The sequence below is a fragment of the Belonocnema kinseyi genome, chromosome 2 (assembly GCF_010883055.1).
Source record: "Belonocnema kinseyi isolate 2016_QV_RU_SX_M_011 chromosome 2, B_treatae_v1, whole genome shotgun sequence".
Lineage (NCBI taxonomy): Eukaryota > Metazoa > Arthropoda > Insecta > Hymenoptera > Cynipidae > Belonocnema > Belonocnema kinseyi.
In genome coordinates this window covers 179,542,521-179,555,968 of record NC_046658.1, presented here as the reverse complement: position 1 = coordinate 179,555,968, position 13,448 = coordinate 179,542,521, and the positions used below count along the sequence as shown (strand labels likewise).

The window sequence follows — 13,448 nt, the reverse complement described above, 5'->3', positions numbered from 1 at the left end:
TATCCATACAATAGAATAATATAATAATAGGTTTTTAAAACAAAGTAATTAATTTTCAACAAAAAAAAGGTAGCTCACAAAATACACGAGTTTTCACCAACACAATTAAATTTCCAACAAAACAGTTGAATTTTCGATCAAAACAGATGTGGTTTGTTTCAAAAATATAAGAACAGGGTTTTCAAGCAAAAATATTTTATTTTCAAGCAAAATGATGACATTTTAACAAAATACATAAATTTTCACCAACACAATTAAATTTTTAACAAAACAGTTTAAGTTTCGACCAAAAGATATGCATTTTGATCCAAAAATATAAGAACAGAGTTCTCAAACAAAAATAATTAATTTTCAACCAAAACAGATTACTTTTTAACAAAATACATGAATTTTAACCATGAAAATTAAAATTTGAACAAAACAGTTGAAGTTTTGACCCAAATAAATGCATTTTCATCAAAAACTATAAGAATAGGGTTTTCAAACAAAAATAATTAATTTACAACTAAAAAAAGATTACTTTTTAACAAAATATATGAATTTTCACCAAAACAATTAAATGTTCAACAAAACAGTTGAGAAAACGGGCAATTGAGATTTAACAAACCAGTGTAGATCCCGAAGAATTCTGTGGAAAAAATGTCACAATAAATTCACACACAAAAAGAAAAAATCAATTTAGATTTCAAATCAAATTTATTGGTACCATAAGATTTCACAATGAATTTCTGTATCTGCAGTTAGCGGTGCGCTGTTAATCAGAAAAAAATAAATGTTAATTTTAGGCTTCATTAATGCACACTACTTGTTACTTGCCGACGAAATAATTACCGTCCGAAGCCGGTACAGAGTGCGGGGGGTACCATATAAATAAAAAAATTCCATTATAAACAGAAAAAACAGAAGTAATAAAATTAAAAAAGAGAAACATATCGCTGGAAACAATAGTAGAGACAATGACGTTTGATTTTTAAAGTGTTAAACGAGTAAAATTCACTGAATAAGTCTACTTGTACCGACTCCACTCCACACCTTCGGCCGATTCCACCCTCAACGAATCCCATTCCTCTTCAGGGCCAGAATCGTCATTTCTCGACAGACATTTTCAGGTGTCATCAACAAAGACATTTCATTGGACGCCTCCCTCCCAATCCCACTCGTCGTTCTCGATTATGCCCTTCACATTTTTCAAAGAAAAACAAATCAAGTCCTCCATGATCATGATCATGATCATGATTATAATGATGCAGATTACTAAACTGATGATATTTTAAGGCCCTCGTTCTTTCGGCCTCGGCGGTAATAAATAATTGACCTTACGAAATAACAAAATAAGAGAGGAAAAGAGAGGAAAAGAAGAAGAAAGAAAATAAAATGAAGCAACATGATCGGTGTTCGAAATGACGAATTCTCCGCGGTCAGCGTTGCATTTCACTCACATGCAAAAGCCAAAAAAACAAGGAACGAGGAAAGATATATTGACCTCGCGCGCTGTCCGACGAAGATTCTACTCGATTGATTTCAACCATTATTTTGTGTCGACGATACCGTGACAATCAACTAGCACGTGTGTCGCCTCTGTGCCGCACAGCGCGTGCACATGCGCACAGCGCATAGCGCGTGCGTGCTTTGTCTACAACGAACGGGGGCCAAACAAAAAAAAAACAAAAACAAAAAAAGCTTCCGAAGCAGCATCCCCTGAAACTGATTCCACTCGAATTTTCCCTCTTTCTCTCTCGGTGATATTAGAAAACCTCCGTTCAATCGCACACTCGTTGAATTTGGTCGCGTCATTTAAGCGTTGCACGTACCGGTTTTTTTTTTTACGTTTTACGTTGTTTTTTGTTTGTTTGTTGTGTTTAATTCCAGCGTCACTCGAAACCCGCGATAAAACGGTCCGCTCACGGTAAGCGCGTGTCAAGTAAATTCGTTTGCTGTTTCCATTCAGCTGGTGGTGTTTTTCGCCTCCTCAATCATCATTGACGCATGAATGAATGAATGAAAGTATGAATGAGAATGAATGAATGAACAACAGTTTTGGTTGTTTTTCCATTGACGACGACGACGACGACGGCGATTTAGTATAACCCCTCTTTGACGACGCCGACGACGACCTCATGCACTTTGATAATACCGTACTCGATCGCCGAGCCAGCCGTTTTACCGTTTTGCGCAGTTAGTGATGTATTTGTTGTTGGACGAAGAAGAATTGGTCGAACGAGCCTTCAGTCGCTCCCGCGACACTGCATGGCGAATGCATTGCTCAGCCGTATGCTTTCGGCTCAGTAGGGCTGGGAGAACTGACCTCCGGCCTGCGACTGGCCCGACTGGTAGAAGCCGCTTCGGTCGCCCTGATACGTCGAGTCCTGGGACAGGAGTCCGTCCATCTGTGACTGGAATTCTCCGACGGCGAACGAGTCCTGCACATTCATTGAAAAAAAAGAGAAGGAAAATACATACTTTAATAAGACTTCCATTTTCCAGGTCAACTACAAATGTTAAGGGGGTCCCTACCTTTTTGGGCTTGGAAAATCGATTTTATTTTATTATATTTTCTAAAAGTATAACATTTCAAAAGTATATACGACGTCGAATATACTGTCGAATATACTGTGTTCATTTCTGCAGGGGTTCCTACCTTTTTGTGGTTTGAACAATCTATTTTCTTTTGATAGATATTCTAAAAGTATAACATTTCAAAAGTATTCTCGGGAAATTTCATAAAGATCCGAGGATTATTTGCGGAGATGTACCATTTAAAGTGAAGGGGCTTCAAGCGTGAGCACCGAGCCGTGCTTACGACGTCGAATATACTACTTTCTGTGTTTGTGTTAAATTCTCTAGGAGTCCTTACCTTTTTGGGTTTTGAATCATCGATTTTTTAAATTACATTTTCAATAATTATAACGATGATTCTATGTAGGTGAAGATTTTGAGATGATATATACATTTTCTTCTGCAGATTTTCAACTAGTGGGATTGAACGATATTTTTTTTGTGATTTTTTCAAAGGTCAAAAGAGGAGCGCTTTTTTTGTAGCGAAAAATTGACTTTTGACTTCAAAAATCCGCCATTTCGTGACAAATTAATATTTTTACATCTAGTTTCGTTCAATGCCAGGCAAAAACTGTCTAATAACGAATGCCGTTGTATTTTTGGACTTAATATGAACCAGACTTGAGCCACTTTACTCACTGCAAAACACCTTTTTTTTATCACTAGTAGATTAGCTGTGACGGGCTTCAAATTTGCCCTAAATATTTTGTTTTATCCTACGGAATTGAAAAAAATGTCTTTAAAATCCTTTCAAGATTCTTAAAAAGCGTCGAATTTTTTTGTTCGAAATCTGTCAAAATCTAGATTTGATTTTAAATCAGGCAATGAACTATTTTCATCGAAATTTTAGTACAAATATACGGATTTTGTCAGTATACGTAAACACTTAGTTTAAATTATTTGAAATCATTTCAAATTTTTAAATAATTTTGAATTTGTTCAAAACTTTTGAAAATTTCTTCAACTTACTAGGATTTCTTCTAAGAATAATAGGTGTTCAATTGTTATTTATATATCGAAATTTAACAAATTGACTTACAAATTAAATTTTTTTTTAACAGAACAAGACATTTTTATTCTTAAATTAAAATAAAATTTAAAAAATCATAAATTAATTTATATTCACAATTGATCAACCAAAAATCTTTGAATCAAAAATCTTCGATTTTAAATGCATCTAATTTTTAATTATTTAAGCATTTAAAAAAATAAAAAATGAACAATTGTAAAACTAACAAAAATTCATTTTTACTGAAAAAAAAGATAAATTGTCAACTAAAACTTGAATAAAATTTTAAGTTAAAAAAAAATAATGTTCAAACAAACCGATGAATTTTTAGAGAAAAAGATTAACTTCTAAAAAAAAAGATAAATTACTTAAATTATATAAAATTGTATTATTATTTTATTTATTTAAAAAATTTAAATTAAAATTTCATATAAAAAAACAAACAATTTTTTAACAAAATATGTAATTGTCAACAACAGTTGAATTTTTCCTTAAAAAAGACCAACTTGCAAAGAAAAAGATATTTTTATTTTTTAAAAAATCGATTTTTAACTAAATATGTTGATTTTCAATTAAATAGTTAAAATTTCATTAAAAAAAATTTTTTTATTTAAAATGTTGAAGTTTGAACACGAAAAGATAAATTTTCAAACTCAAAATTGGCCATTAAAATTTTCAATTTTAAAGTATTAATTTTCAAGAAAAGTGATGAATTTTCAATTGAAATAATGTATCTTCAACTGGAATAATTGAGCTTACATGAAAAGTCAAACAAAAACGTTAATTTTTAAATAAAAAATGATCAATTTTCAACCAAATAGTTGAATTTTCATTAAAAAAAGATCAATTTTTAAGTGAAAATAGAAGAGTTAAATTTTGCGTTAAAAATCTAATTCTTAAAGAAGAACAAAATTATTTTCCGCAAACTCGTTAAAATTTCTACTTAAATAATACAATTTTTAGTTAAAAAATTTATTTTCAACAAAGTAATTACATTTTTAGAAAGAGATGAATTTTCTATTTAAACTCTGGAAATCTAACTGAAATACTTGAATTTTTAACAAAAAAGATGTAATTTTAAACAATAGAAATAATTTTCAGATAGGAAGATAAACATTCTAGAAAAAAATACAATTTTTCAACAAAATACATGAATTTTGAACTGGAAAAAAATTTTTCAATAGAAAATGGAATAGTTCCATTTTTATTTAAAAAATTAATTTTCATCTTAACTCATGAATTTTCAACTAAAATAATTAATCATCAACTGTGATAGTTGAATTAAAAAAAATGAACTAAAAAAAATGAATTGTCAACCAAAGCTTAAATAATTAAGTTTCAAAGAGCAATGTTAAACCGAAAAAGAAAAATTTTCAACTAAAAAATATCATTTCTCAAATTTGTAACAAAATAGCTAAATTTTCGGCAAAAAAAAATTAATAACAAAACCACAAATTAGCGATAAAAATTGCCGAAAATATAAATTAATGAATTACAAATTGACCAAATTATAAAATAAATAAACTGTTAAATTACCTTAAATATTTTTATTCCTGAAATTTAAATTTGCCGAAAATAGTAGTTCTAAATCTGAGGAATTGATATATTTGTGGTACTTTAATAATTCGTTTATTTTTATAAGTCCTTCTCGAAATCGGTGAATTTTAGTTTCCGATATTTTTAAATTCGGTATCTTTTTTTTGTCAATTAAAAATCTTGCCGTTATTTGCAATTCGGCAATTTTCTTGTTTGAATTATGTCAATTATGCTGCTTTTTCTGATATTAAGGCCATGTGACGAGTAGGTCACGTGACCAGATTCCTACCTTATGGCCACCTTTCTTATTTCCCAACTTATTTTCACAGGAAGAAAAAGTGGCGGTAAGGTAGGAATCTGGCCACGTGACCCACTCATCACATGACCTTAAACCAAATAATAAGTAGGCCAAGAAGTATTGTGTAACTACTATCTGACTACAATATGAACAAAGTTACTACTAGCGCCGCCGCACGGCCTTTTTTAACGCCCATGACACTTTTTTTATCTTGGAAAGTACAGTGGAAGTACCCCCCCCCTCCCCCCGAACCCTGATGTTTTCATGGTTTCAAAAAAATTCTCTTCTTTGGAGGGATAATAACAAACAAAAATGATTTTGCTAAATAACATTTTTATGCATGCGAACTATTTTGAGGTTAGGACAGTTTTTTATCTCTGTCATTCGTCATTTGTAACCTACATAACCTCGAAATACACACAATCAAATTCAGCAAAATAAAAATTTTTTTGACATAACCCACAAAAAAAGTGTGCGGGGACGTCCGTTAGCATGTTCGCTAAAATATTCCAAATTTTTGAGACAAAATATTTATTATTCTAGGAAAAAAGACGGGGGAACCTAAAACTGGTAAAATCGATATTTTTTCAAGTATCGCATGCCCTTAAGCTAAAAAAATAGGAGAGAAAAAAACACCGAGTTTCATGGAAAGAGGAGGGGAAAAAAAGGAGAGAAACAACAAAAATAAAACTCACCTGCGAGAGTTCCGCCTGCGAAAGTCCAGGTTGCGAGAGACTGAAACCCGGCTGTGACATACCCTGCGTTGTGCCCTGCGTCAGAGGCAGCCCCGGCTGACTATACGGCTGCGTATTCTGCTCCGTCTGACTCAATTTCCCCATTCGCGGGCCCGACTTGTTGCTGCTCTTCAGAGTGCCCGCCCCCGTGACACCACGCCGATTGCGCTGATTCTGCTTCGCCTGCAACGCCTGCTGATGCTGATTGTAGAATCTTGGCGGAACATGCGCCATATTCATGAACATTCCCACCGGCACCGGCACATTGTTCATCGCCGCCTGCGCACGCTCCGGACTGATGTAACTGATCGTGTCATGCGTCCGACTGAAGATGTCCAGCGGCACATTCCGCTGATGATGATGATGATAGTACGGATTACTGTGATTATTATTCTGCGTGCCATTCATCTGTCCCGCGCCCCCCGATCTGTCATAAACCGAGCCCGGAATCAGGGCCTCTCGCGCGTCATACATCGACGTCGACATGAAATGCGAGCCGGGATTCGCCGCATTCACCAGTTTCTTCGGCTTCGCAAACTGGATCATCGACTCTTTGAGATTGTTCAGCGGCCCCTCGACCAGCACCTTCTGCTCCTTGTAGAAACTCAACAGATGATTCCAGAGCGGCTGCTTCGAGAGCACCTTCGGATTCCCGACAATGATAATTCCATACTTGGCCCGAGTCAACGCGACATTCAATCGTCGCGGATCATTCAAGAATCCGATTCCCTGGTGCTCGTTCGACCTCACACACGACATGATAATAATATCCTTCTCCCGACCCTGGAATGCGTCAACACTCGCCACCTCGATCTCCTGATACAATTTCGCGTGCAACGATCCCTGATACTGCATATACTGCACCAAATACGCCCGCTGGCCCTCATAGGGCGTGATCACTCCAATCTGCTCGGGCTTCACGCCACAGCGCAAAAATCGCGTCGTTATCTTCTCCACATTCGAGGCCTCGGTACGATTCAGATAGGACGTGCCACTGCCCGCAATTTCTTCCTGACCCTGCGTCACATAGAAGAACATTGGTTTGTCGGGTGCCGGCCAGGGAAAATCAATCTTCAGCAGCTTCCGCTCATCCGCACAGACGCCATTCTGCAGCGAGCCCTCGTAGAAGAAATTCGAGGGAAATCGCGAGAGATCGGGATGCATTCGATACTGAACTTCAAGCCGGAAAGGTCGGATTCCAAGGACAACGAGTCGCTCAAACAATGACTGTGATAGGCCAGCTCGCGCCGCTTTTTTGCACATCACAACTGGACCGAGCTGACAATGATCCCCAACAAGAATCAACTGTTTCGCGCCCAAAACGACCGGAACCATGCATTCCGGCTCGGTTGCCTGCATACTCTCGTCAATTAAAATCGAGTGGAACTTGAGCCGATGAAGTCGCGGATCCCCGGCACCAACACAAGTACAGCAAATCACATCAGCCGCCTCGAGCAACTCCTTCTCAGCCGCTTTCTTCAACAGTCGGTAGCGTTTCTCATCAACGCTCGAGAGCTCGCCCGTCTCGTCCTTCAATTGCTGAAGCTTCTGCAGTTCCGTGTTCGTCTCCATATTCTTGATTTGATTGTGCAGCGCGAGAAAACTCACCGGCGAGTCGATCGCCTCGCGAGACTTCGCACAGAGTCGGACAACCTTGAGATTTGACTTGTGAATCTTCTCCGTGAGCTGGTCAACGGCTGTATTTGAGGGCGCGCACACAAGGACGGGACCGCCGTTTTGCTTGACGAGTTGATAAACTATTGTCGCACTCGTGACCGTTTTCCCGGTGCCGGGAGGTCCTTGAATTAGCGACAAGGGCCTCTGCACGGCGTGTTTCACGGCGTAGACTTGCGAGCGATTTAAATCCGGCAAATTTGGCGCGCTAAAGTGTTTCGGAAGGTGACAACGAAAGAGGACTTCCTCGACTTCGTGGCCCAAGAGTCGATGATAAATGTAGGCTGATACCGACGAGTCGTCCACTGCAAATTTTCGCAGCGCGAGTTGCATTCTGAAAGGTCATTGAAATATTTCGCAATTTAACAACAACAAAAAAAACCAAAAAACAATTCGAAATATATTTCAACAATTTGCAACAAAATTCAACTGTTTTACTGAAAATTCCTGATGAATTCTTTAGGAAAGTTTTAGTTAATTGTTGAATAAAAAAATAAAAAACTATTTTCAGCAAAACACTTAAATTTTAAACTAGAAAAACAAATTCAACAGAAAATGGAATAGTTACATTTTCAGTAAAAAAAAAAAAACATTTCATTTTGACTAATGAATTTTCAACTAAAATAATAAATCCTTACTGAAAAAGATAAATTCAAGCCTCACAATACCTATGGGATAAAATACAGGGACTAAAGGGTACTTTTTTTGCGTTAAAAATTGAAAAAAATTGTTTCATTCTCTCTTAAAAATTCAACTTGTTGTTTGAGAATTCCTAAAATTTACTGAAAATTCGTTTTTTTTGGTGATGAAAAATTCTATTTGTTTAGGAATTCAACTTTTTGGTTGAGAATTTTTTAATTTTTTTGAAAATTCGACTTTTTTTGGTGTTAAATGAATTGTTTAGTTCAAAAATTTATTTTTTTTTTTATCGAAAATGCAACTTTTTAGTTGAGAATTTTTGAATATTATTGCAAATTCGTCTTTTTTTGTGATAAAGAATTCTATTTGTTTAAAAATTCATATTTTTCGTTAAAAATTTATCTTTTTGGTTGAGAATTAAAGAATTTTATCGAAAATTCGTCCTTTTTTTGGTAAATTAATCGTTTTGTTTAAAAATTCATCATTTCTAGATGAAAATTCAACTTTTTTATTTAGAACTCTTAAATTATGTGAAAAATTATTTTTTTTTGTAGAAAATTAATCTTTTTCTTTAAAAGCTTACCGATCGAAACTCGTGCGTTTTTTCGGTAGAAAATTAATTTTTTCCCGTGAAGATTCATATATTTTTTTTTAAATTTAAGAACTAGGTTTTAGAGTTCAACTACTTTCTTAAAAATTTCTTTGTTGCTTAAAAATTAATTTTTCTTGTTTAAAAACTCATCTTTCTGCTTGAGAATTCTCGACACTTTGTTTGAAGATTAATCTTCTTTGTTAACAATTGATTGTTTTTAGTTGAAAAATTCAAATTTTTTTTGTTCAAAATTAATTTTTTTGTTAACTGAAAACTTGACCTCTATTTCTGATTAAAATGATATATTTAAATTAAAACTTGAACTATTTGGTTGAAAAGTCATCACTTTCAATCAAATATTTACCCATTTTACCTAAAAATCTCTTAATTTGGAGAAAAAAATGTCATCCTCAACTAAAAAATTAAACTCTCTTCTAAAAAAAAATTCGTCTTTTTTTCGTAATAAATTATTATTACTTTTCCAAAGTGGATTCTCTAACAAAAAAAATATGAAATTTTTAAACAAAGAGAATTATTTACTACCAAAAAACTTGATTTTTCAATCAAATTCAAAAAGTTTAATTTTCAACGAAAAAATATGAATTTTTAATTAATTGAAAAATCCATTGAAAATCAATTAAAAATTCAAATTTCTGCTTGAGAATTTTCGAAATTTGTTAAAAATTAGTTGTTTTTTTTTCGATAGAAAATAAATTTTGGTTTGAAAATTCATCTTCTTGGTTAAAAAATTTATCAACTTGGTTCTAAAGTTGAAATATTTTTTTAAAAGTTGAAAAATTTCTTTTTTTTTTATTAAAGATTTATCTTTTTGGTTAAATATTTAACAACTAAGTTTTAAAGTTGAATTACTTTATTTTAAATTTAAAAATTTCTTATATCTTAAAAATTCAACTTTTTGATAGAGAATTTTTCAATTTTATTGAAAAATCGCCTTTTTTGGTAGTAAATAATTCCCTTTATTTAAAAATTTCATATATTTTTGTTAAGAAATCCACTTTCTGTTTGAGAATTTTTTTATTTTATTAAAAATTCTTTTATTTCGTTAGAAAATTAATGTTTTTTGTTTAAAAATTCATGTTTTTAGTTAAAGAATACAACTTTTTGGTGTAGAATTCTTCAATTTTCTTAAAAATTTATATTTTTTGGTACTAAATTAATTTTCGTAATTCAAAATTCATCTTTTTTTTCTGAAAATTCATTTTTTTCGTTGAAAAATCACTTTTTTTTATTGAGAATTCTCGAATTTTGTTAAAAATTCCTTTTCCCCCGTAAAAAATTAATTTTTTAGCGTAAAGATTCATATTTTTGGTTGAAAATGTAACAACTAGGTTTTAAAGTGCAACTACTTTCTTAAAAATTTCTTAATTTCTTAAAAATTCCACTTTTTGGTTTAAAATTCTTAAATTTTAATGAAAATTCGTCTTTTTGGGTAACGAAAAACTCCGTTTGTTTAAAAATTCACCTTTATTCGTTGAAAGTTTAATTTTTTGATTGAGAATTTTTTTTTTTGGTTCAAAATACATTTTTTTGTATAAAATCAATTTTTTTGTTTGAAGATTCATCTTTTTAGTTAAAAACTTACAAACTAGTGTTTAAAATTTAATTACTTTATTAAAAATAAAAAAAATAAAATTTTTTTGCTTTTATTAAAAATTTAACTTTTAGGTTGAGTATTCTTGAATTTTATTGCAAAATTCGTCCTTTTTGTTAGAAAATTAATCTTTTTCTTTAAAAATTCATCTTTTTAGTTTAAAAATTCAACTTTTTGGTTAAACATTCTTGAATTTTATTGAAAATTCTTTTATTTCGGTAGAAATTCTGTTTTTTTCAACATTCATCATTTTGGTTAAAAAATTCAAATTTTTAGTCGAGAGTTCTTGAATTTCGTTAAAAACTTGTCTTTTTTAGTACTAAATTAATTCCATTGCTTCCATTGCTCTTCATTCCTGCAATATTTTTTTCAGGATATTGCATTTCTTTCTTGCATTTTTATTTTCATTGCTTTCTTTTAGTTGAAAATTCAACAATTAAATTTTTGAGTTGAACCTACTACTTTCTTCAAAATAAAAAGAATAAAAAATTCAATTTTCTTGTTTTCTTAAAAATTGAACCTTTTGTTTGAGCAGTCTTCAATTTTATTCCAAAATTCGTCCTTTTTCGTTAAAAATTCAACTTTATGATGGAGAATTTTTGAATTTTATTCAAAAATCGTCTTTTTTGGTTAAAATAATTGCCTTTGTTTAAAAATTTTATCATTTTTTGTTTGTTAAAGTTTAAACTTTTTGTTGGCAGATTTTTAAATTTTATTAAAAATTCTTTTATTTCGGTACAAATTTTGCTTTTTTCAAGATTCATCTTTTTGGTTAAAAAATTCAAATTTTCGGTTGACAGTTCTTCAATTTTGTTAAAAATTGGTCTTTTTTAGTACTAAATTAATTTTGTTCTTTAAAAATTCATCTTTTTTCGTTGGACATTCAACTTTCTACTTGAGAATTCTCGAAATTTGTAAAAAATTAGTTTTTTTTTCGATAGAAAATTAATTTTTTTGTTTGAAGATTCATCTTTTTGGTAAAAATTTAACAACTAAGGCTTTTTTGTTAGTAAATTAATCTTTCTATTTAAAAATGAAACTCTTTATTATTGAAAATTTCACGTTTAGATTTGAGAATTTGGTTAAAAATCATTTTTTGTTTAAAACTTCAAATTTTTGATTGAGAGTTTTGTTAAAAATTATTTTATTTCGATAGAAAATTAATCTTTTGTTTTCAAATACTTCTTTTTGGCTAAGAATTCTTGAATTTGGTAAAAAATTCTTTTATTTCGGTAATAAATAATTACCTTTGACTGAAAATTCATATTTTTTAGTTGTAAATTCAAATTTTTGGTGGAGGATTCTTGAATTTTCTTAAAACCTCGCCTTTTTTGCACTAAATTATTATGATTATTATTTTAATTGATCTTTTTTTCGTTAAAAAATCGTTGCTTTTTTTTGTCGGTGAAAAATAATTTTTTATTTGAAGATTCAAATTTTTTGTTAAGAATTGATTGTTTTCAGTTGAAAATTCAATTATTTCGTTGTAAATTAACTTTTATGTTGATTGAGAATTTGGATAACAATTCTTTTATTTCTGCCGAAAATTAATTTTTTGTTTTCAAATTTTTCTTTTTGACTGAGAATTCTTGAATTTTGTCAAGAAAATTCTTTTATTTCGGTAGAAAATCAGTTTTTTTTTCTTTGAAGATTCATCATTTCGGGTTAAAAACTTACAAACTAGGTTTTAAAGTTGAACTACTTTCTTAAAAATAAAACTTTTTTTGGCTTTCTTAAAAATGTAACCTGTTGTTTGAAGATTCTTGAATTTTATTGAAAATTCATCTTTTTTGTTAGTAAATTAATCTTTCTGTTTAAAAATTCATTTTTATTATCGAAAATTCCACTTTTAGATTTGAGAATTTTTGAATTTTGATAAAAATTCTTTTATGTCGGTAGAAATTTTTTATTTTTTGTTTTGTTTCAAGATTCAAATTTTTGGTTGAGAATTCTTGAATTTTGTTAAAAATTGTTTTATTTATGTAGAAAATTAATTTTTTTGTTTGGTCAAAATTCATTATTTTGTATAAAATCAATTTTTTGTTTGAAGATTCATCTATTTAGTTAAAAACTTACAAACTAGTGTTTAAAATTGAATTACTTTCTTAAAAATAAAAAATAAAAAATTTTTTTTTGCTTTCATTAAAAATTTAACTTTTTGGTTGAGTATTCTTGAATTTCATTGCAAAATCCGTCCTTTTGGTTAAAAAATTAATCTTTTTCTTTAAAAATTCATCTTTTTAGTTAAGAATTCTTGAATTTAGTAAAGAATTCTTTTATTTCGGTAATAAATAATTACCTTTGATTAAAACTTCATATTTTTTAGTTGCAAATTCAAATGTGTGATTCTTGAATTTTCTTAAAAATTCGCCTTTTTTGCACTAAATTATTATTATTATTACTCTAATTTACCTTTTTTTTTTCGTTAAAAATTCAACCATCTGTCTGAGAATTCTCGAAATCTGTTAAAAATTCTTTCTTTTTTTCTGTCGGTAGAAAATTAATTTTTTATTTGAAGATTCAACTTTTTTTGTTAAGAATTGATTGTTTTTAGTTGAAAATTCAATTATTTCGTTGAAAATTAACTTTTATATTAAAAATGAATATTTTTTCTTACAAAATTTAACTGTTTTGTAAGGAATTCAGATTTTGGTTTAAAAATTCGGGCTGAAATATCAAGTATTACTCCTTCAATTGTACGAGGGTAGTTCAATAAGTCCTTAGAATGACCAACAGATGGCGCGCGAATCGCTCCAAATCATCTGTCTTCAGTCAGCACCACTCCCGACTAGATATAT

The 13,448-nt window shown here is 30.7% G+C and overlaps 1 protein-coding gene across 1 annotated transcript in view; it reads right to left on the bottom strand.

Moving 5' to 3' along the window:
- Nucleotides 1–680: 680 nt before the first annotated feature.
- The window catches only part of LOC117183074 (regulator of nonsense transcripts 1), a 35,389-nt gene continuing 22,621 nt past the window's right edge, over nt 681–13,448 (bottom strand). Inside the window, exons 6-8 of the mRNA XM_033376231.1 lie at nt 9,030–9,049; nt 6,095–8,141; nt 681–2,420 (exon numbers count right to left, since the gene is read on the bottom strand). Coding sequence (XP_033232122.1) covers nt 2,283–2,420; nt 6,095–8,141; nt 9,030–9,049 — 2,205 coding nt within the window. The 3' untranslated portion in view covers nt 681–2,282. The remainder of the gene's footprint in view (nt 2,421–6,094; nt 8,142–9,029; nt 9,050–13,448) is intronic.